The 24526-nt window shown below is 44.2% G+C and overlaps 1 protein-coding gene across 1 annotated transcript in view; it reads right to left on the reverse strand.

Moving 5' to 3' along the window:
* Window positions 1-464: 464 nt before the first annotated feature.
* epha4l (eph receptor A4, like) overlaps window positions 465-24526 on the reverse strand; it is a 44418-nt gene continuing 20356 nt past the window's right edge. The window contains exons 5-18 of the mRNA XM_058080079.1: window positions 21411-21746; window positions 16704-16828; window positions 16457-16616; window positions 15467-15578; window positions 13467-13525; window positions 12991-13104; window positions 12402-12587; window positions 9395-9456; window positions 8087-8296; window positions 7827-7976; window positions 7480-7676; window positions 4423-4581; window positions 2894-3871; window positions 465-1695 (exon numbers count right to left, since the gene is read on the reverse strand). Coding sequence (XP_057936062.1) covers window positions 3757-3871; window positions 4423-4581; window positions 7480-7676; window positions 7827-7976; window positions 8087-8296; window positions 9395-9456; window positions 12402-12587; window positions 12991-13104; window positions 13467-13525; window positions 15467-15578; window positions 16457-16616; window positions 16704-16828; window positions 21411-21746 — 1985 coding nt within the window. The 3' untranslated portion in view covers window positions 465-1695; window positions 2894-3756. The remainder of the gene's footprint in view (window positions 1696-2893; window positions 3872-4422; window positions 4582-7479; window positions 7677-7826; window positions 7977-8086; window positions 8297-9394; window positions 9457-12401; window positions 12588-12990; window positions 13105-13466; window positions 13526-15466; window positions 15579-16456; window positions 16617-16703; window positions 16829-21410; window positions 21747-24526) is intronic.

A 24526-nucleotide genomic window follows, 5' to 3' on the forward strand; every position in this document is an offset into this window, starting at 1 on the left:
TCCAAAAACATAGCAGGTTAATTGTCCATAGGTATGAATGTGAGTGTGAATGGTTGTTTGTCTATATGTGCCCTGGGATTGGCTGGCGAGTCCAGAGTGAACCTTGCCTCAAAGTCTCCAGCACACCCGCGATCCTTGTGAAGATAAGCGGAATAGATAATGGATGGATAGATGGACTTACCTGGGTCAGGTCTGGACCTTAATTATCCATGATGGAGAAGGTATTAATGTAGTTTATTATTGATACCAATATCAACTGATATGGGTGTAGACCGCAGCTCTTTCTGTGTATAGCAACATGAATAAGCCCAACATAGTGAAACATACTGGTCTTGATGGTCTCAAACTTATGTGGATATGATATCTCATTTTTATGCAAATATTGCAAATATTGCCACAAACAAAAAAGACATTTTAAGTATAAAATAAGCAGTTTGAGATCTTATATCTCTAAATATTTTCCAAAACGTGAATAAGAGACAGAAGAACATCATGTGATTTCTACTGTAATAAGAGTGCACTTCAGCACCCCTTTATTTCCTTCGCTTGAGGCTATTATTTTACAAACTAGATATAAAAGGACATAAATAAATGTCATAAGTTACATGTACCTATATCTCATTGACAAAAAAAGAACATGATCATGTGAAAAAGGAAGAAAAAGATGTTAGATCTACAGGACTAGATCATATGGCATCGGAAGGCATACAAGAACATCAACTTCTCTCTTCTTTTTTTGTGTTTTGTCAAAGCATCAGACATGGAGTCAAGGAAAAAAACATTTTCCAGTACATTCTGGTTTCCTTCCTAACATGTCTTGCATATTTCCAAACAAGTCCTTTTATTTGTTGGCTGAAACCCAAAAGTTCCACGTTGGCGAGAGGAAAAAAGCAGTGGAGCTGTTTTAAGGACGGAGGTGTTTTTGTGACGTGTCACCAACGTAAGCTTCAAACGTTCACACTCACACGAGTACAGTTTGAAGACGTAAAGGAAGTGAGCAAAAGAAGTCCACCGGGTAAAACCTGGAGTTGTATCATTTGTTGTGGGATAAAAAATAAGAAAGAAATCCCTTCTTTGTCCTCCAACTGGCTGCTGTTGTTGTACGGAGGCATCACATTTAGCATCACCAGCTTGATTGACAAGTCCAAACTGGAGTTTGTGGTTCTTTTTAGGCACACTTGTCCATAACATGGTGTCCAAATTGGTTTGATTCCACAAAGCGGTTCCAAAGACGAGCTCCCACATTTAGGAGCAACTTATTGTACATTGTTTTCTTTTTCTGGTCTGTTTTCCCAACGTCTAGTGGCTCCTGGATGGACACATTTACTCATCTTTAGGGACGTGACACACATTGGACACATTCGCACACTGAAATCTAACCTCTCACACACAAACCAAGGCAAAAACACAAAGTCAGGATGATCTCTAAAAATGGTAAAAAAAAGGCCATCATCCACTGGAGCTTCTGGATTATATTACATTCTTCACGTAGTCTTTTTGCAATGCAGTTATCATTCATATTATTCCAGTACGGCGCCGGATGGCCACAAGCACATGATAGGAAGAACGTCAAGTGGACACGTCAGGTGCTTGGGGATGGATTCAGCATCTCGGTGTCAGGTGAGACTCCAAGGAGAGGAAGAGGAGGAAGACAACAAGGAAGGAGGAAGAATTCTGGAAGATGGACAGCAGCAGCTGGGGGGGCGAAAGAGAGAGACCCGCTCATTACTTGTTGCTACGTAGCATAGCATACTGAAAAACAACGTCCACCACAGTGGAACCTTGGTGTTCCACTGTTTTCATATGGTTCAGTTTTTGGCAAAAAAATTGCCTTGGTTGTCATACAATATACAGAGTTTTGCTGTTTTATAAATACTGTACATGGATGGACTACTCCCATTGCTTGTTCATTCAGCCATCTTGGATCACACACCCACCACCAAATCCTGCTTAGTTCATGGATACTATACTATCCTGTAAGGTGCAATCATTTGGCAAACCCAAATAAAAATGTTACATGAACTAGTCCATAAGCCGCGTTAACAAAACGTTACACCCTTGGGAAAAAAGATTAGATGATTTCATCTCGTTTGATTGGACATACGCTACTTCCTAGCATGCTTTGCTGAACTGCTCTGGAAAATTGCTAACATTGGTAGTTGCTCTCTTCTTCTTCTGTATATTTCCTTTCAGAAAGATATACATAAAGTACTACCTCTTCCTCAATGAATGGATGACTTGATCCATAAGTCCGGGTTGGGTTTGAAGCCTAATTTCTAGCTGGCTCTGAACGTTTAAGCTGAGCTTAACATTTCAGTTACATAATGATTGTACCTAAAAAGGAAGCTCAATTACTTGTTTGTATACGAATAAAGGCATATCATTCATATCATTGTGTGACTCTGACCTTCCTGTGAGTATCGGCTTTACCATTACATTTGTACACATACGTAGTAGAGTGGAATCTCCATTTTCATCATTTATTTGTTCCAAAAGGCCCACTGAAAAAATAATGTTTCCCATTGGAAATCATATAAGACGCCCAAAAATACATATCATAGAGAATAATTATAGTTTGACATGTAGAAAAAAATGCAAATTAATTATACAAATTGGTGGAACTTATTTTTGATTCCGACTTCCTTTGGTTGGCCCCATGACAGGTTATTTCGCAGACTGTGAGTTGCCACTCGCTTTGGTAGAACAAACGTCAGTAAACAGTTTGTAACGTGTAATAAAGTACGGTGTATGAAAATTGAGGTCAAATTGTGGTGAAAAAGTTCTCCCAAAAATGTAATCTTACAAAAACCAGGGCGTCCAAAAACGGAGGTTTGAGTGCACGCTATAGCATAGCATAGTAGCAATCCCAAAAGCAAACCCAATCAATTCTCACCTTGATAACAGCTTGACTAATCCTCAGTGGAGGGTGATGATTGTTATTCACTGGCATCCATATTGTATTTGTTTCAGACATCCTTTTGATGAAATGCCGCCATATGTTCCTTTGTATTGCTGCTCCAATAAACCCAATTAAATCCAGCCAAACCATATTCCATTGGGAGCGCTGAGGAAGCGTCGGGGGCCCTGCAGCAGGATGTGTGAGGCCGCCAAGGCTGTGATTCTGATGCAAAGATGGGACGACCTGCACTGCCTGCTCCGTCCAGGTGAGGGAGGACATTTTAGGAAGAAAGGGGAGTTGCGTCTTGAGGGCCAAGAAAGTCCAGAAGTCCAGCGAAGGAACATCATCCAGGTCCCCACCGTGCTGCCAAGTTCCCGCCCGGCCTCTGACAGATAAGATCCTGTATTTAGTGTGCGAGCTAGCAAACCGATCCAGCCGAGACAGAACAATGGTGCTTGGGGACGTCCCACGGAGACAAAGCGTGTATGACAAACACGGTCGCATGTAAAAAAAACTGCTCTGTGTAGAAATAACACTTGGCCTGTGAGGAAAGGTTTCCCGTATGTCTTGCTTTTCCTTCCAATCCAATGAAGGCATTCCAGGTCGGCCTTTTTGGAAGCACTTCCGGACGTTCCTCCATCAATCCACAAACGCTTCCAACAAAAAAGGGCAAATGTCTGAATTTGAGAAAAAGTGCCGTTGTCCCCACTTTTCTTTCAGAGCAAAGTTAAAGTGCAAAGATGAGGTCAACTATTTCTTCATAGTTTGTCTCCTTTAAAATTTCTTTTTTTGTTTTTTCTTTGTTTTTCTAGGAAATGAAGTCACTTTGTTCCCGTTTCCTTCCCTGTTCTCAGATCTCAGACGGGAACCATTCTGCCTTGCATTTGTTGCATTTGGGAGAGCATTCCCTGGACGCTGGTCAGGATCTTGCTCTGGTGTGCTGCCGAGGAGATGCCGATGCGGGTCAGGTCCCTGCAAGAAGAGGAAGCGCACTTAAGAGTGAGGACCCACAATAACAAAAACAGGCAGACTTTATGATCCACATGATGGATTTTGCAGCCTTCCAGAAGTTTCCCAGTTGCCGGCACAGAAATCCCAATCCTGTCATTTTCAGATCTTAGATGAATGCTTAAAATAACAGAGACTGACACACGTCATAAATGATGTCTTCACCAATGGTAAAGGAATGGAGAAGCGCATATGACATCTGTATTATCATATTTAATTTAGTTTAATTTAACTGCTTTGTCCTTCAAGCTACCAAATCAATAAACTATAATTAATATTTACATCCCTGTTTGGTGACAAAATGGTGACATTTAAACAAAGGAAGTGAACAAACTTTAATGACACACACAAACCGGGGATGTCCGAATATGTTATATAATATCTGAATGATTTTGAACCAACTCATTTTCTGCTGTGTCAGCACAAGTACTTTGTACACTCACACGCATGTACTTGCTCTGACATCTTTAGTTTTTATTTTTAATTTATTAATTTATTGTCTCCGTCATACTCACTCTTGTGTCATGTGGACCACCGCCTCAGGAGTTGTGTAGCTGGCGGCAGTGAAGTTATCGATGTATCGGTCCATGCCGATGGCCTGAAGCCAGTCCTCCACGGTGCCCACCGCCGACGACCCCTCGGGGCTGCCGGGCTCCAGCAGAATGGTGGTCGGCCTGGTGAGGGTAGAAAGAACAGGAAGGCGAGGTTAGCTTGAGGTTGTTCCACCACCTCGGGTCAATTTAGCACAACACAATTCAACAATAAAAATAAACCTTTAAAAAAAGGTTAATTGGATTGGGTCTTAAAGGGGAACCACACTATTTTAAAAATTTGCCCAATATTCACAATGTGAAATATGAACACATATTTCGTTCCCTTTTCTGTACATTCTAGCTCGAGAAAACAAGTTTATATGAGCTAGCTAGCAACGGCCGTCATGGGAAATACCTATTTTGATGCTAAAGTGTTCCATTTACATCCTGACTTAAGTATTTACATAAGTATATATAAGTATATATTAACCATTTAACCATTAACCATTTTATTAAGTATATATTAACCAAGCTACAGCGATATTAGCTGTATATGAGCTAGCATGAAAAACGATTTTTATCTCGAGGACTAACACGTCGCTAATCGCTAGTCTCAGCGTCATTCACCGACGGAAGAGAGGATACCTAGCTCTCAATTTCGCTACAAACACTCAACAAGATGCTCGCTTGCCGTCAGCATTTTTTACCCGAATACTGAAATGTTTGTGCTGGAAGACGCAGCCATCCCAATGAGAGCGGACATCATAAGTGTTGTTGCTGCTGTTGTTATTGAAGGAACTAGCATAAGGATGTGTATCAATGCACCTGGAAGAGAAGTTTGGGTCGTGTTTTAAATAATCATAACACATCAAGATACATGTTATCATCAGTGTACGTGTTAATAAATGATCATAGCATCGTGTTTTAAATAATCATAACACGTCAAGATACATGTTATCATCAGTGTACGTGTTAATAAATGATCACAGCATCTACGTATATCAAACGTTGTTCATAGTGGAAATACGTGTTTCCCAATGACAGCATTCTAAGATAGCTCAAATTATTTTGTTTTCTCGTGTAATAAAGTACAGAAAAAGGAAGAAATATGAGTTCAGGTTTCACATAAGGATTGTGAATGATGGGTAAAACTCCCCAAAAAGTGCAGTTCCCCTTTAAGCACGATAATGCATGTTGTGTAATGATAATACTACATAATATTAATTAATACGACATAATATTCACCATCCTACTACTGATGAAGCCACTTTTTCCATATCACCGTGGTTATGGATACCAAAAACCAAGTCAAATAAGTTAAGTATTTAGCCTTCCTTCATGGAACCCAAAACCTAAGAGATAATGGACACCCTGTTGAGCCAAACTGTGGGATTTCTCCTGAAAAGTCACGAGAATGAGATCTTTCCTTCTCCTTTTGTTGTCTGCTGTGCATGGACAATAGGTCCATCAGCTCCATTGGCCATGAAACATCTCCATGGGGTTGGCCAGTCTGATCCAACTGGACTGCTCTCCAGGTTCACAATTGGTTAAAAACCTTAAGGTTTTTAACCAATGTTGGCTTGCAAAGTGAGAGCAGGATGTCAGACTCTTTAATAAGTCAGCGTTCATAGAGAGGTGGAACTTTGTAGGAACTAGTGTACTTTGCCATCCGCATACGTACACCTCCTCATTCCTCCTGTACCTTTTAAAAACTGCATTCATAGCCGTCTGCTAATTACTCCATGAGGAATACCATTCCCTTTTGCCGAGTCCCATTAGGTAAGCGTGCGAGTGTGTGCTCACTCATTAAAGTCAAACAGGCTTCCACTGGGCTGCATTGAGTCTCTTAACACGTGGAGGTCATTGTTGATCGCTCAACAGTAATAACGGCATAGCTGTACTGTAGTCACATTTGTTTTTAACTTAGCGTTACATTGTACTTCTCTACCCAGGGTCTGGAGTACTACTAAAGCTTATTTGCTGAGGAATTCACACCCGAGCTCTTTGTGGTGAAATGAGCCACATGTTGCTGGAAAATAACACGTATTGTTAAATACAGTAGAAGATTAATTAATTAATAGTCTTATTTGTGCTGTCGATGGCATCTCTACTCGTTATACACACAAGCTCAAATTCAACCAATCAGCAGTGAGGATTGACCCTTTGTTAGCCTGCAACATTGGGTTAAAAAATAATAAAGGATGTGGAATTTATAATATTATGACAATCTCAAGTCACTTAGGAAACCATCAGAGGCATGTGCTCGTTAATTGAAGCACCATTTAGCCAAAAGTAAGCCTGAACAACACATAGCTGTTATTTACAAGTGCTGTGGACATGCTGTGTGACGCGACAATATGAATATGAACCATAAATATGAAATATTAAGAGTATGTGAACGTCCTATCTTGTTTACTTTCCAGATGAAACTCCACATTGCTATGCGGTAATGAAATAAAATGTCAACATACTGTATATTATTAATGGTGGAGTTCATTGCATAATATAGTCATTATTCACGACTTACTGTCATTTTAGCTGGTGTTTATTACACAATATAGTCATTATTCACTACTTACTGTAATTGTAGCTGGTGTTTATTACATAATATAGTCATTATTCACTACTTACTGTCATTTCAACTGGTGTTTATTACATAATATAGTCATTATTCACTACTTACTGTCATTTCAACTGGTGTTTATTACATAATATAGTCATTATTCACTACTTACTGTCATTTTAGCTGGTGTTTATTACATAATATAGTCATTATTCACTACTTACTGTAATTTTAAATGGTGTTAATTACATAATATAGTCATTATTCACGACTTACTGTAATTTTAACTGGTGTTTATTACATAATATAGTCATTATTCTGGTATTTAGACAAGCTAAAGACAGACTAATCAATGACACAGAGCCAGATGTCGTCATGGATACAAAGTTGCTAAATGAAGCTTCTACAAACAGCGCGTCTGTATAACATCCAATACATCCCAGCTACCGCCCCCCCCCACCCCCCCACACACCCACCTGACAGCGCCGTCCCCTCCGGTCCTCTTCAGGGTGTTGGGATTGCGTATCAGCTTATCCAGCATGTTGACAATCTGGCCAAACTTGGGTCGCTCCGCCCTTTCTCGCTGCCAGCAGTCCAGCATGAGTTGGTGGAGCGCCACGGGACAGTCCATGGGGGGGGGCAGCCGATAGCCCTCATCAATAGCTTTAATCACCTATAAAACATAATCAATGTCACAATGAATCTGAGTGGGCGGCTCCAAATGAATCTTAAATAGTTCGTTTAGACGGAGTTGCATAACGATCATAGGTGGTACTTGAAATGCGTAGTCGTAAGAAAATGTCATTATTTTGTTTTGACTTACATCTTGGTTGCTCATGTCCCAATATGGCCGCTCGCCATATGACATCACCTCCCACATGACTATGCCGTAGCTCCACACATCACTGGATGAGGTGAACTTCCTGTAAGCGATGGCCTCAGGGGCGGTCCATCGGATGGGAATCTTCCCTCCCTGGTTTGGAAAGAAGACGGAGCCATGAGCAAACGTTGACAAAGCACACTGACCATGACCATGACGATGACCATGACGCATCGCCCGGTCAGGGTCACCTTCACACTCACCCGGGTGGTGTACGCCGCCTCGGGGTCGTCCTCCAGCACACGAGACATGCCGAAATCGGACACCTTGCAAACCAGGTTGCAGTTGACCAGAATGTTCCGAGCGGCGAGGTCGCGGTGGACGTAGCTCATGTCTGACAGGTACTTCATGCCTGACGCGATCCCACGCAGGATGCCGACCAGCTGGATCACCGTGAAGTGGCCGTCGTTCTTCTGCACATAAGAGGGATTTCTTTTCAATAACGGAGCAACAAAACATATGACATATTTTATGCAACGTAGGCTAATAACTTGCTTTTATGGCTGATAGTGATGATAGATATTCTACATAACAGAAGTATAAAACAGACACGTCCACTTTTACAACCCAAGCTGACATTTTATTGCATCTCTGTGTGCCTTCCAGGCAGCCCATAGACGATATCGCTCCAAGTATCGTCATAAACGCTCACAGCCATAAGAAAAACATTAATTCATCCGTAGGTGCAGCGGCCGATCTACTGGTTATTTTTGTCTACCGTGTTAATTATTGACGGGCAAGTGTATTATGCTAACACCCTAAGGTGGAAACGCAAGCCGCATCACATCTGCCAATCATAACAAGCTATGGACAGTAGGTTCACATTCGCACTATGTTAGAATTGGGACACTATAGGCAGATTTTTAGTATGTATTTTAGCTCTGCTCTGTTTACGTGATGAGGCGTACAAACGCACTGTGTAACTGTTGGGCGAATAGGAGAGTTTCTGTGCTTTTTTTATTGAACAACCCATCATGACACTCAAGAAAGTTGCAAGCTGGAATATATTGTGGTGGGGTAGCACAGTCATAGCAGTTGCGTATTAAAAGCGTTTTTTGTAGTCCAGAGCAGATTAATTCAAATGATATTGTTCCCCGTGGGAAAAAATAGTTTCAGTTCTCATACGACTCGGGTTTAGACTGACCATCTGGACCTATGTTTAATGACCGCACACTAGCTTAAACGATAACACGACAAATGTGTTCACATCGCCCGCCTTCTGAAAAGTTCCACGTCACCACTCTGTACTTTTTCTAAACCCAAAGTGAATGAGAAAAGTTCCTTGGGTAGAAAAAGGGCTCCTGTTAACGTGGAGGTGAAACCTGCACCCAAATCCTGTCACTGAAGACGCTAAGGCGATCAAGGAGAAGGATCAAGATTAGGGCAAATGTTTGGGAACAAATGCTTGTAATTTGGGTGGATGACATTTCCGCGATAAGATGCAATCAGCGTACTACAGCTGCATCACGCACACACACACACACACACACACAAAGAAACGCATGACTGACCCTCAGGAATGCATCCAGCGATCTGTTTTCCATGTACTCGGTGATAATCATCACCGGCTTACCTAGGGAGAGCAAGAGAGATGGAGAGAATGAAAGGCAGATGATTATGGAGGGAAATTATGCACGCGACAGCCCATAATATTCTCAGGGGACGTAAGTGTGTGTTGTTTGTGTGTATTAGTGCGTCCGTCTCCGTCCCACGCTCATTTCATCATCACAGAGTAACGGCTGCCCCCACCTCCTTTTTCTTTTGTACATGCGATGGCGTCTCCTCCGAGACTAAACGCTCCTCTCGTCTTCATGCAAATATGCAAATATGATCAGACACTGGATATGTTACTTTTCATCGCAGTCACCCCCCCAGGATCCATATGACTCACTGTCCCTTTGACCTCTTCCTCCTCTCCAACTTTTGACACATCTGCCACTGTCAACTGTGTCCGATATTCCTTTCTCCTCTCCATCCGTCCATCACGCCCTTTTCCCCAAAGTCCCGCCCATTCCGCTTTGGCCTTTTTCACCTCTTCCAGCTATCTTTGGGAACGTCTGTGTCTTTATCTGAGCAGGGCAGGCGGCGGGGAGGGTGGACCTTCCCTGGTGCGTTTCGGTTTGTCTTTGTGTCCCAGAGGATCAGGGATAGCAGGCAGGAGGACCAAGGTTTGGGTTTTATCCTTTACACCATAAGCGCTTCCACGCATCCACGCATCAGCAGCTAAAAGGGAGAGAAGAACAACAAAGTCCTCCGAGGACGTCCTGCGTTTTGAGTTCTAAGTGGTGCAGCCAACCGAGTGCTGACAAAGCTTTGGCCGAGTGTGGAACTTGTGAACCTCCTCCAGAAGACTCCCAGCAGCCAAGATCTGAGCCGTTGGCAGCTGAGGTCTTGAAGGTGACGTTGCTCCACTCCGCAGACCGCCGCCGTGCCAAGGGGCCGTCAGTCAGCCCCTCACCCGCCGCGTGATTGGCACCCCATTAATCACAGGGCACCCCGATGATGCCTCAAAAGGAGGAAGTGGATTTAGAGTTGGGGGAGAGCAGGGGCCGTCTTTGTCAGCCATCTTTGTTCCTATTGTTAAGCGCCTCAGCCCCGGAGCAGCCATTGATTGACAGCTCCCAAATCCAGTCTGGGGAGCGTCTGACCTGCGACCTTAAACTCTCGTTATTTTGCCCCCGCCCCCTTCCCCGCATTATCTGCATGCTAATTCCACGTTTACTGAATGTGCTCGCCGCCTTTGGCATTGAACTGTGGGCCAGGGCCTCGCGAGGCGATTATCACCTGCCAACGAAACCAAGAAGGAAGAGAGGCACGCAACAAAGGGACAATATTAGGAAAATAATAATAATAATAATAATAATAATAATAATGGGCCAACAATCCTTAGATAGAGAACTGAAAGACTGGATCTGCCGTTATTAACAAGCACTTGCTTTTATGCAGATGAGACACTTTAATGGAGGCTGGATTTAAACATTAAGGCTGATTTTATACAATATGTATTTTACCTTTCCATAATTAATATGCCTTAAATGGCTCTGTTGGACATGCCAACAAGTTCACGGCCAGTTAAGAATTCCTTTTAACTTTATTGCCATGGAGAGGGGCTCGCTATTCCAATAATGGCTTTTTAATAGATTGCACAGACACTCCGGTGGGAAGCCCTCAGAAGGGCGAGTGGAAGCAGCGTGGGCGTTATCTGATGCCCTTCTTGCTTGGGCTCGTCGGCCTTTCATGTTGGCGGCCATCATTGCAACACAGCTCATCTATTTGTTTTTTTTTCCAGCCTCTGGTTCGGTAGCTTTCCGCAACTCTCTGCTTTCTCTCGCTGTCGCCGCTGCTGTTGTTCTCCGTCGCTCCTCCAATCCATCACCTTCTAACCGTCGGCTGTCTCTTTCTCTCTCCATCTCTATTTGCACCTTCCCTGACTTGTCGCTTGGCTCGGATTTCTTTTGCTTCCGCCTGTCCATCTGTCTTTTCTCTGTCTTTCTCCGTATCTGGCTAAGGTCTAAGGGTTCATCTGCAGGACGTTCTAACGGTGTTGGAAGGATCTGCAGCTTGGCCTAAGCTGATGTTCACCTTCAGATCTCGCCAGGCCGTCCGTGCGTAAAAAGGGTGAGAGACGTGTTATCTAGCAGAGATAGGACCAGGCTGCTGCTATGTCACCACGCATTAAGGCGCTAGCCTCAGGAGCCTCAGGTAGCCACCCCCCCCGCATGCAACACAAAGTGCTCAGACGTGTTGACAAGACTTTCACACATAAACACACACGAGCACGTCCACCTCCACAAACAGCATCGCCAGAATGTACAAAAGCTAGAGCGAAGCCAGACGGAACTAGAGTAGATAGAGCCAAGGGCGGGGGGGATGTGGCCAGTGTTTTGCGACCGTGAAGCAGCAGATAGAGGAGGGATAGGGTATCACTCCCTAACCCCAAACACATTTAGAGCTGACACCATGATTAATGAGCCTGGTGCTGCACTACAGGGTCTGTTTTTGGGCCATTAGCGCCCCCCCCCTCCCCAAATGCCCACCTTGCTCTAGTTCCCCTTCCCACCGACGATGCACCCCTCCATCTGGACAAAGGCCACCAGGAGGATGTCACAGCCTGACTCTGACAAAATGTTGGAATGCTAAAGTCAGGATGGGAGACATAAAGTCACCCACTCCGTTCACTTAAATATTATCATAATTAAAATGATTCATCTCAACTTTCCAACTTTCAGTTGAAAGCAAAGTCCTTCCAGATGAGATGAAGAGCTGCTACCATCCAAAATAGACATTTTTCCATTTTTCTCAGTCAACATTCCCCCAAAGGCACCAACAGGACAAAATGATTTATTGTTACATTTTAGGAGAGGACAATGTCCTTCTTGTGTATGAAAGCACCAGGCGAGTGTGCTAATGGTGGGTGTGTGTATATTGGAGTCAAAAATGAAAGGAAACTTGTAAATAAATGAAGGTTACTTGAACAACAAATACATCATCTACCATCCTGAGTGAAAAACAACCTACATTTGGTGACCACGCCCTCAAGGTGGATGATATTGGGGTGGTCAAACTGGCCCATGATGCTGGCCTCGGCCAGGAAGTCCCGCCTCTGCTGGTCGGTGTACCCGGCCTTCAGCGTCTTGATGGCCACGCAGATCTCTCTTTTTCCAGGCATCTTCAAACGTCCGCTGCAGACCTCCCCAAACTCCCCTGAAATACAAGAAAAAGTGTATTTTACATGAGTGTGTTGGTGTGTGTGTGTGTGTGCACACTGGAAGGGGTCTGCTTTGAACATTGACCAGGGTCTCTAATCCCTTGCAGCCCCCCCCCCCACACGCCCACTTTTGCAATGAGGCAGCAAGAGGAAATGGATATTGATTCTTTGTCTTTATTATTTTGTCATTGGATGACCCGTCTCCAGCTACAAGAATAGTACAAACAATGGAATTAGTCCACAAAGGCAGATGAAATGGTTTCATCCCTGAAAAGGACAGCCAGTACTACATAGTTACATCTACAACGTACTTTTCATTATTTATTATTATTATCAATTGTACTTATATATTTGATTTGCATTTTCTTGAAGTATTTTTGCTGCAAAAATGCTCCTTACCAACACCAATCACTTTCTCGATCTTGATACAAGATGCATCGATCTCCTTAGCAAACTCGCGGACAGCTTGGTTTGGGTCCTCATAGGTGAAGGGGTCCACGTATGTCCTCACGCCTGAAGAAATAACGACAAAGGGAATAATGTCAGTTCATGAAGTCACAACTCTGCTTATGTTCTTTATTTTCCAGATGCTGCAGGCCAAGCCTCACTTTTCTTCTCCCCATCCTTTGATTCACACGAATGCTTTTCCTGTCACTGTGATTGATGTCAGTGAAGATGGGGCTCATTGATGGAACACCAATACCCATGCTGAAGACTTGATAATTAGGTGTTTGGGGCAAGTTGGGATGCTAGTATATTAACTTCAAAATAGTATGTGCCCTCCTAATCTTTTATGGGCCTCGGTTGTGGTTTATGGTACATGCATGTGGTAGCACATCTGGTAGCGCTAATGTTTCTCAGGTGCTTTGGGTTACCTTGATGTAAATGCTTCTCTTCATCTGACTCCTGCTTGGCCTTGCTGTATTTACTCCGTCTACGGGTGGGAAAAACACCAAGACAGTCAGTTGGAGTCATTCAGTGACGGAGTTGTAAATGTCCATCCGGACTCGAAGTCACAACAGCCATGAATGCACAATGAGAAGAACAATACGTTGATGTTTACATTGTACATTTCAGTGCTACAGGAGTAATAGGAAAGTTGATCCGGAGTCTAAGACCCAGGATCAGCCAAACCATGAAAACATTTCAACTTATAGTCTGGAAAAATACGGTACTGTCAAATGTCAGGTTACATATTTTAGGAAAGTCATTGTCGATTCTCATTGAAATCCTGGCAGATCACTTTTAAATTGTTTTCTTTTTAATTGTGGTAATTGTTTTTAATTCTGTAAAGCACTTTGTGTTGCATGTCCTTGCAGGAAAAGTGCTCTACAAATAAAGTTGGTTTGATTTGATTAGATTTTTCAAAGTTTACTTTAAAGTTGTTTGTTGTTTCAATTGAAATTCCACACTCAATACTGCCAAGGGTTAAAATAAAACACACAGTAATGATTGATAACAGTCATCTCGCACATAAAAAAACCAACAAGGATAAGACTTGAATGTTCCTAAGAGGTAGGGTTGGGTGTTGTTTGCATATAATCCAATCAGTACTTTTCAAATAGTGCTTGAAAGCGCTCGTCGCCAATAACATTTAAAAAGATGTCAGACTGCGAGTCTGTGGGGACGCTGCATTAATTAGAAAACTTTATTTGCACAATATCACCTTCAAGCACCTGTAGCAGGTGACTAAGTATGTATTGATTTAGAACCAAAATGAGGCAGCGATAGGAAAGTCTATGATTTTCTGATGTTCTGATTTAGAGTTCATTCAATGAATCGGACTTCCACATAATCAGTACAAAAGGGACCCATCAGGAATTTGGAATAGCGGACTAATATGGATGTAAATGTTGCAAATCAATCTTATAGAAGAATGCCTAGAAACGGTCCAGGCAACCTGACACCTGTGTTTATATCGATGCGCTACGTCGATGGTGGAAACGACCACATGTGTGACACATTGTTCTCCTCTGCAGTTGTGTAATGAGGGTTAACGGCGATGTGATTACGGTCCCTCCCCACAGTCACCGCATGGTCGCTGCAGCACAATGACGCTGGTCATCACATGCATATAAAGGAGGCCAAGACAACCACCTGCTTGGCTTGAAGAGAGGCAATCGCATGGAAAGCCAGGACACACACAGTCAGCCATTCAGCGTCCATCACCCACACAGACACAACACACAATCATTGTGTTTCCGTATGAAAGGCGCACACTCACACAGACCCATTAACAAATACTACCTGCAGGAAAGTACACATAGTATCATGAAGAAATGATCACACAAAGTGGTTGCCGTTGACGCTGTAAGGTGAGGCAGCCCCATCTGCATGGAAAACCATCATGTGACTTTAGCAGCGTGAGATTGGCTCCCTGCAAATCCACCTGATGCCCGTCTGTCTCACTCTGTCTCAATTCCAGCCCTACTTTTGATTTCTGGCATCTCTCATTGTCCACTGCTCCCCCTTTTGCATCACCGCTTCCTTCCCTCTCATTTGCTTCACGGCAGGAAGCAAGGCACTCCATAACCAGCTGCCCAGATTAGAGTCCGTACGGAGTAAACAGTTAAAAGGAGCAAAAAGGATGAGAAGCGGGAATGGATGCAGAGGACAGGGAGCCAGGGGTCGCTGATTGCATCTCAGCTGTCCTAACTGTCAATCATGTCTCTGCTGTGGCGAGCCATCACTCATGGTTGGGACTGCAATGCACTTGTTGTGTGGCTCCGTGTGTGTGTGTGTGTGCGTGTGTGTGTGTGTTTTCCACTGACACCCATCTCCTGACAGCCCCTCTCCCGGTGCTAAGCGAGACATCGTTCATCACAAGGAGACACGGACTGACAGAAAACAGAGGGCGCCGAGGGAGGAGGCCCACCTTCGGCTGATGACAAAAGCGCTGATGAGGAGGAGGAGGAGCACCACGCTGCCAACCACAGACACCAGTAACACCGTGGAGTTGGTTCCATCGCCGATTATGGGAGCTGGCACTGTGGGGCAGGACAGAGTGAAAAAAGAGTGAAAATGGGCCAGATAGCTTATGTTTCTGTCAGTTACACCTCAGGAACCATCTCCATATCTCCACACACACACACACACACACACACAAACGTTGCTTTTTATGACCCCCCCATAAAGTGTCCGGCCGTGCGCCTCATTGAAAGACAATGACAGCCCATTAGGATGTGTGCTTGACCATGTTATTATCATGCACTGCTGTTGGGATCTGCATCACAAAGGGGACACCTGGTCCCTCCATCGGTGCTCTAACCGTCCACAACAACACAACAAGGCTTTCACCTTTTACAATTTCCCTCCTATTGTTATTCTGTGCTGTCTAGACACATCCAGACGCAAACATGAACAATATTTAGTATCTTTCAAAAAGATTTTGGACCCGAGATTGAATTTGAATGGTGGATGTAAGTACATAAATACAGTACTGTCATTCATCTTAGTTGGTGGGCACATTTAAACCTGCCCGTGACATCAAGAACAACTCCAGCCGCAATATTTCAGTCAAAATGGTATCATTCTTCAAAACCCTTACGGACACACCCGCCGAGAGTCTTTGCAACGTCAACAATGGCACCTCCTGAGGTAACATCTATTTTGACAAATGTCCCGATGAAAAAGAAATGGTAAATCACAAAGTATAATTCACAGTTCTGCATGTCCAAAAGGGAGTAGGAAGAAGCAGAGCTAATTTGATCTTCTTTGTTTCACATCAATCCCAATACATTTGTTCACTTCCTGTATTCGGAATGTACTCTTTGCCAATTTTCAATACCCAGTAAAATGAAAGTGGCTCATAGCCGATGCTATCATTGCCTTGCATAAACGCCATCGCCAAAGAGGCTCGACTCACCAGAGTTAGTCATGAACTCAAAGGGGCCGCTGCATTCGGCGTAGCCGGCCGCCGTGCGTGCTCGCACATGGAACACATAAGAAGTCAGGGGAGTGAGACCCTTGATGTCTGCGTTTCTGGATGAAGTTTTTATGATCCTGTAGCTTTTTTCATTCTGGTCCTGCAGGGCAAAAAAAAAGTCAAATACGACAAGAGAAACAAAGAGAAAACAATACTTTTACAAAATAGCAAGGTTTCAACAACCTACCTTTTCATAGTACTTGACCTCGTACTCAAGGATCACCCCGTTGGCTCGTTCTGGGGGCTGCCAGACCAGCGAGATGGTGTGTCTTGTGATGTTCTTGGCTTGGACAGATGTCACCGGGGAGGGAGCTAAACAAGACAAAAAGCAATTTAATCCTGCTGTTCTACTGTTCCTTCTTCAGTGTTTTCAGCATCGCAGACAATAAGTCTGTTTTCTGTTGCCCTCTTAAATCCACGGCTCTTTCATCCTTCTGAGAAAGTCATAGAGTGGGCCGCACCACAAGGCCTTTACTTGTGTTGGCTTCTATTTAAAAAGCAGTACGACCGCATAGCCGTATTGACCAAATGAACGCATTGCCGTACTCATGGTTGAAATCCATACAAGTGATCCAATTTGCCTCCAGGTGGTAAAATCATGACAATCTTCATTTTCAGAATCTCGTCAGGTCACCCTGGGATAGCATATTATGCTACCAAACCCGCCACAAGAAAGCGGACAAACGATCACAAGACTTTGGCCTTTTTTGTCTTCCAGAGAGCAAATCAATTGGTTTTCATTAAAGCGTCACGGAGCGATCTTATCATGAAGCATTTCTGCAGCCGCTGATAATGAGGCCATAATTCAAGCAACGGAGCTATCTGCGTTGTGCCGCCTTTAACACATGAAGGTTAAAGTAAAGATAATGGCTCGCTCTCCAGCCCTTCCTCCGGTGTATCACAGCCGCACAAATCAAAGCTCTATCTTCGGGAGCTTGCCAACATTAAAATTGGGTCATACATACCCAATAAGAGAAAAATCAATGAGCGGAGAGCAGACTGCTGTAAAAAAGCTTCTGACGGGGCAGAACAAAGACATTAGTGAGACAGGAGGAAGTTCAACGCCTCAACCAACTGAAAGTTGGCCAAGCAGAATAAGATCAGACCTAAACGCTCACAAGGAGTCCTTATTTGACCGACACGTCTCGGTGACACGTGACCTTCCTGACTCCAGGCCATCTGTCTTTTAAAACACCACCCTGGAGTGATTAATGAGGGCTTCAGCATCCAGCGATCATGATTGCATTATCTACGATATGATATACATCCTCATCACTTTGACCAGAGGCTCCAGGGAGGCCAGCATTTAAGCCTACGCTAACAAAACCCTGCTTTTAGCAGAGGATTGAGTTCAAACAGGCCTGCAATGGAAGCACCGCCGTGGATTGAGTTTCAGTTGCATAAAGAAGCAGCAGGAGTGGCACTTTGAGCGGGACTCGTGGGAGCTGGGATGGAGATGAAGAGGTATGGCGTTGCAGACATCTCCTGGTAAATGGATTAACCCAAGGTTGTGTCATCCTGTTGGTCTAATGTGTTGCATCTCTGTTAAACAATTAGTCGGCAGCCATTTGTAGCCCCCGATCAATCTTAGCCGGTCCGAGAGAGACAATTTGAAGGCTCCCGTGGGACTGAGTCAGGACACTCCAGCTAAGAAAGAAAAAACCCACAAAGGTCACAGACCTTCATTCCACTCAAGTAGTCCACACATCTATCTTTTCTCCTGAGATGACAGATATGGCCGTTTAATTGTCTTCTGCTTCTCTTGGTGCATTTTTATTTCTCCCTCACCTCATGCGAGGATGAAGATGAGTGGACTTTTGAGTGGTGTCCTTACACGAAACGGCGAGGTTCCAAACAGAACTTCATTACCAATACCAATATCTACCAAAACCCATATTGGCAGCAGCTCTTCCCTCAAATTAATGTCGTATAACCAACTCATTAGGCTTCCTTTACTGTGATGCTGCTGCATACATTTATCAAATAAACACAGTTTGTGCAAAATAAGACAAATCCTGCAATACGCAGAAAAGTCATTGGACTTTTACAATCCAAAGTTGAAATAGTTGACACACTGAGCTAGCCAGCTTGTTACCATTACCATTATCGATATGGGTCAGCTAACATAATGGGACAACCCTATTTACAAACAGTACAGACAGGAATGGGGTTACTCATCGGGTAACCATCATGTCTTCTGATATAACGAAGAGAAATTCACAGGAATGCACAATTAAAGCTGATAAAATGACAACCATGACATCCTGTAAAACCACGTCTAGCCTTAAGAGAGACGAGCCATACTTTTAGGTGACATGACAAAATAAATGGACAAGCGACAAATATTAAACCTTGTGTGGATATGCTGATATATTTTCATGGATCAGTGAGCTGCATGCAAATCACCTCCTAACCTCCACGGCGTGTGAAAGCCATTCCCACTGGGTTGGTGGTGGTGTTTGGGAGCCTTTCCTCCAAGCACCGAGTGGGTTTGTCTTGGAAAGCATGTTAATCATTCACTGCTTATGCTACAGTATGTGCTGTTGTGTTAACATTGAAAAAGTAAGACTGAGCAGCACATGTGGTTGCCAGATTGAAGCCCGGCTGCCAAACTGGAGTCCCCCGGTTTTGCTGGCACCAAAAAAAAAAAAAGTTGGAAAGGGAGCTGTATTTCACAGTGTCAAGAAAATGGCTTCTTCTTACAAGATCTGTTACCACCCCCTGAAACGGCTGGCTCCATCTCTCCAAACATTTGCCATCGCTGACAAACAAACACGCTTTCTCATGCTTGGATTCATATTTAGTCATTTATATTTAGAATTTGGTATAGATACAGAGATTTATTTTCTTTTGACACAAACACACACAAAGTTCTTGATCCCACAAAGGGAGCAAACGTACAGCCAGGGGTCAGTTCAAAGCCGGGCCAACCCCCCCTCCAGCCCTCCAGCCCCCCTCCAGCATGATAGGGTTACACCCTCGACTGATTTATGCTGGTGGAATTGTTCATTTGAAGGCAAAGAATCTGACTCCTTCATACACACACGTTGGTTCCACATTCATGCACACGCAATCAACAGTGCTAATGTGTTAATTTTCTCTTGGCGCACCTCTCCGCTGCGCTTCCATCCATCCTCCTCACTGTCCAAAATCCATGTGCGTTTCTACATTCCAACCTGCCAAGCTCACCTCTTCCTTTGCGACTGAAATTGTAACTTTTATGGGAAGGCGGAGGAGGTGGAGCCGTCTTTTCCACAGCAGATATAAATCCTAATAAATCTATCATAATAAATGCATAATCCACCATGTCTGGATGAAGGGAGGCTGCACGGGGAGGGGGGCAGCCGCAGATGACGCGCTGCATTACCAGAGGCTGAAACCAGAGATTCCAAAGCCTCTACTGAGCATTAACAGAAAGAAATCCAATCAGTCTGGAGATATTCTCTTTAACAAACATCCTCCGGCGCACGAGAGACGTGCACACATGGGGACTTTCTTTAAGCAGCAAATGCGGACCGTTTCCTCATTAATGTATTAAATTAAGCACACTTCAGCATATGTCACTTTTAGCATCCGTGCAGACATACGGCATACATCAGCACTTCCAGCTGCAAGCTCCACAAATCATTTGAAAAGGTTGTGAAACATGCAAGAGTGACGGCCAAAAGCAACATTCGTGTGGTTAAACCTGGAGGCAACAGATTAGTCCAGAGGGATGTCGCTTTGTGTGCGACTTGGGAGATTCCATGTGCGAGACTGCACTCGTTGGATTGTTTGTTTCGGCGCACAGAATATGTCCTACTGTTGCGAACCCTTGGACCCGGGTGTCCTCCATTACGGCTCCTACACACGGCTTTCTGGCAGCACTCTCAGCTCCCCCACAGGCAGCAAGCCATTCATCTCTATCTCCCTGACCCCATCTGATAAATCAAGCCACTGTGTCCTCAAATTGCCAGTCCAAACCCCCATTCAAGACATTCACTTTTGCCAGGGATGGAAATTAGTGCTAAAAAAGCGACACAAAAAGGGCACTTAGCTTGCCACCCAAGAGAAGAGCAGTAAAGAAGACCAAAGTAATGATCGGCTTTAAGTGGTGGAGAGCAGGGAGGGATGACCAGAAAGGACCCGGGTCGTAAAATCCATTTGCACAACAACCATCGGTTACAAAATGGCTAAATGACAAATCAACAGGAGACTCTGAACGACCCCCCGGGTTTAGAGGGCGCCCCTCCCACACTGGAAGGGAGATTGCATTGACGGGCATATTGTGCTTTCGGAATTGCACCGACGGAATCTAGCAGCATTTGCAATGGAACCTCTGTGAATCGCTACAACTCATGTAATTCATAGCTATAGCGCTAAATGTAGTTCTTAGCCCCTCACCACATGCATACTTTTGGGGTGTTTTGGTAGGTAGATTACCTCCCAAAAACGGTACAAAGAAGATACGCTCAGTTTCACAACTACTGTTCCTACTACTGACTCTTCCTCAGCTGTTGTACAAATGTAGTACAGAAGTATGTACGCAAACACGTGTTCTATGGCATGAATCTATCTGGATTGGCAGGGGTTGATTCCGTAAATTGGGTCAATCGGCGTAACCAATGTCCATTCGGGCTGACATAGACATGTACATAGACATTTATTGAATAATGAATCAATACAACACTGACTGCATATGGATATGGACTGTACAGTACACTTTGCTGCCCAATACATATACCTATAGGATATGAGCCACCCGGGTTCAAAGACGTATTCTCTGAAAGAGCAGATGGATGCATCAGCTTTCTTGGACGGGTTCCTTTAATAGTACAGTTGGAACTAAAAACATCCCTCAGGCTTTTTAATAACACCCCCCTCCTACAAAGTCAATCAAAGCTGATCAGCTTACCGGCCTGGTTGGTGGTGACGGTCACAGACACCGCCTGTTCTGGCCCGGGGCTCTGTGGCGAGACGCCATTCACCGCCCACACCTCAAAGGTGTAATTAGTATGGGCCTGCAGCTCGTTGATGGACACTCTGGTTCCCTTCAGGCTCAGCTGCTGGGGGCTAAAGTGGATGGCGTTGCCGCACGGTTGACATCGCCGCCCATCAGGCCCACAGCGTTTGCACACCACGTTGTAGGTCAGATCCTGCCGTCCTCCCGAGTTCCTTGGAGGGCTCCACTCAAGGTTGACAGAGGTCTCGTTTACATTCGAGATGAGGTGTAGCGGCGCCGTCGGAGGTCCTGTGGAGAAAAAAAATGATGGTTGGAATAAACAACGTTGGGTCAAATAGTGTACCGAGTTACACTAAAATATAGTTGTGGTTTTTGTTGAAGGAGGGATGGAGACATTTTTCCTGCAACTTGCATCCAGGTGACATAGTTCTAATAATCGGTGAAAAGCTCTTAATAAGTCAGCTAGTCAATTCATAAAATAGTCTAACCCATTTATGTCGACAACACGTCTATGTCAACGTACTCATTGTTCACCCTACGCTACATGGACACATCTTCAGTCATGAGTCCAGAGTCATGGGGTGTCTCTGGTCTTCGATAATCGCTGGCGACTCAGTCAGGGGTCATCAACCCTCAACTTGTTGATTGTCCGTGTGTACCAACTACGCTATCTATGTTAGCTATTACATTGAAATATGTAAGGTTCCCTTTTAATGTCTTGTGGATCAAAGCAAGGGAGAATCTAGTTTCACCTCTTTTAATGAACCAAAATCCGATCAACGAACACATTTCTTCATATGAATGCAAATATGAATCAGCTGGTGATGGCTAAGTGCCAAATGCAACAGAAGGTCTTTATGGCTGCCACTTAAAAACTATGCACCAAGTGTGTGTTAGAACCCCCCCCCCCCGCCCCCACCAACCACCACCAGCCTTGATGGAAGTCTACGCACTAGTTTTCTATGCAAGAGGCACTACAGACGTGACGCAGACGCCCTCTCGTCATCAATTTCCATTTCCATGTAAGCGCCACCGTAATCAATGTGTTTTTTGTGTTGCTTTCAAACATAAGACTTGGTAATTGACTTAACCCCCCCCACCCCCCACCACTCTATGTCTCTCTTTGACTAATGAAGCACTGGCGAGCACACTGGAGGGGATCGATGCACGCTGAAATATGAAATCTAGTCAGTTGGCAGACTAATCATTTTGCAAAGGAAATTAATTATCGGTGCTATTTTTAGAAGAGTATGATGACAATGAAATATGTCACTGAGACACTGGGAGCACCGAAGGGGACAGACGATAGACGCCCACAGGAGATGTGCGAGAGCGTTTGTGCACAAATGTTGGCGCCCAAGATCGGGTTGGGAAAAATTTGTTGGCTGGATGTGCGTGCGGAACTGAAAATGGGGCAAACCATTTCTTTCTGGAAAACTCATTTTAATACGGAAGAAGCGGGTCTCGAGGGTAGGGACAGAAAAGACCAAGACCAGTGTTACTAATTAGAAGTAACACCCATAGTGACAGTCTTCAATAATAAAAAAAGATTAACCACGTCTCATTAAAAATGACATTCTACTTCCTTAACAGTGTCCATTAAGAGTGAGGATTATTGCTCTCCTTCCTTGCTTGAAACATGTCCACACTGCTATGTCAACCACATGTGACTGCACCTGTTGCTATCCCATAATGCACCAGTGGGCAAGTGGGGAGCTGTTGGCTTTGAGTGACACTTTGTAATTAATCCCAAGGGAGTGTGTGGCGAGGGAAAATGGATTGCGGACCAACGTCCGCTCAAAATGGCCTCAACATGCAAAGTCACACGTCCAAAAGTTTGTCCAAAATAAAGTTTGAGCTAAAAGCTTTCCATTCATTTATGGGCAGGCAATTTGCTCAGACCATTAGTTCTTTCTTTCCTGTCAGCCGAGGCTTCATCTGTCTTTCTCATTTTTACTCCACTTTCTGAAACGTCTCTCCTTCCTGCTTTCCTCCTGTCTCTTTCTATTAACGTTTGTCAGCAGACTGCTGTGTGGGGAGAAGGTAGGGGGCAGGCACAATTAACCAAGGATCAACCCCCCCACTGCGATCCATAGATATTTTCAATGCTTCACTCGAGTCGTCATTCCATCTTCTCTACCAGGCCTTCCTCCAAACCAAACCAAACCACCACTAAGAAAACTGGGAAAAATGTGAGAAACACATCAAGGGCCAAAAGAAACCCCAAATTGTAGAACACCCCCTTTAACCAGCAGGCAGCGGAGCAACCAGCCCCCTTGGGTGTCTGCCCATGGCCCCCAACTAGTTTGATTGGCGCACTGACAAAAATCCAGGCATATTTTTTTCACATAATTTGTCAGCCATCCAAGCAGCCAAATTATGGGATGTAAAGTGGTACATTCTCTGATGACAATCAAACAAAAAACAAGGAAGCGAAGGAAGCGAAGACAAACAGTCGGTAGAGAGGACGGTTCAAAGATCAACTGTTGACCAGCTGGCGAGGAGGGGGGCAAAGGTCAGAATCCTGCCAATGTCAAGTTCCTTGGGGTACAAACGAGAAGGCAGGAGATTGCGTGGCATTATCCAATCAAAGCAGCCCGGTCATAAGCTGTGGCAGCTGTTGCTGGCAGAGCCCCGGTCCAATACCACACTGACTAACTGGACCACGGGGACCATGTCGACCATATCGTAACGCGATACGTAAGCGATGCCACATAATTGGCTTAGAGGGGCTTGGGGTTTTATTTAACAATACATTTACTATTAATTGGCGCAAATAAATTGTGACAAGACATTTGGAACAAATTCATTCACATAAAAATTGAAGTGTAAAGATTCACCATTGACACGCTGTCATCAGCAAGTACACATACATGTACTTCACTTCAATTTCTATTTGCCAAAATAAAGCTTATCCTCATTTTCGGGACTTTGTATTGACTTATGGATTCCTATAGTGCAGCTCAGAATGCTTTCTAGATCTTCCAGACTCTATGCCTCTTCCAGCAGTGTTGTCTTGGATTTCCTGCCTCCCACCCAAACGGTCTGTGTAATTTACTCCTCCCCCG

Source organism: Doryrhamphus excisus, chromosome 8, assembly GCF_030265055.1.
Source record: "Doryrhamphus excisus isolate RoL2022-K1 chromosome 8, RoL_Dexc_1.0, whole genome shotgun sequence".
Lineage (NCBI taxonomy): Eukaryota > Metazoa > Chordata > Actinopteri > Syngnathiformes > Syngnathidae > Doryrhamphus > Doryrhamphus excisus.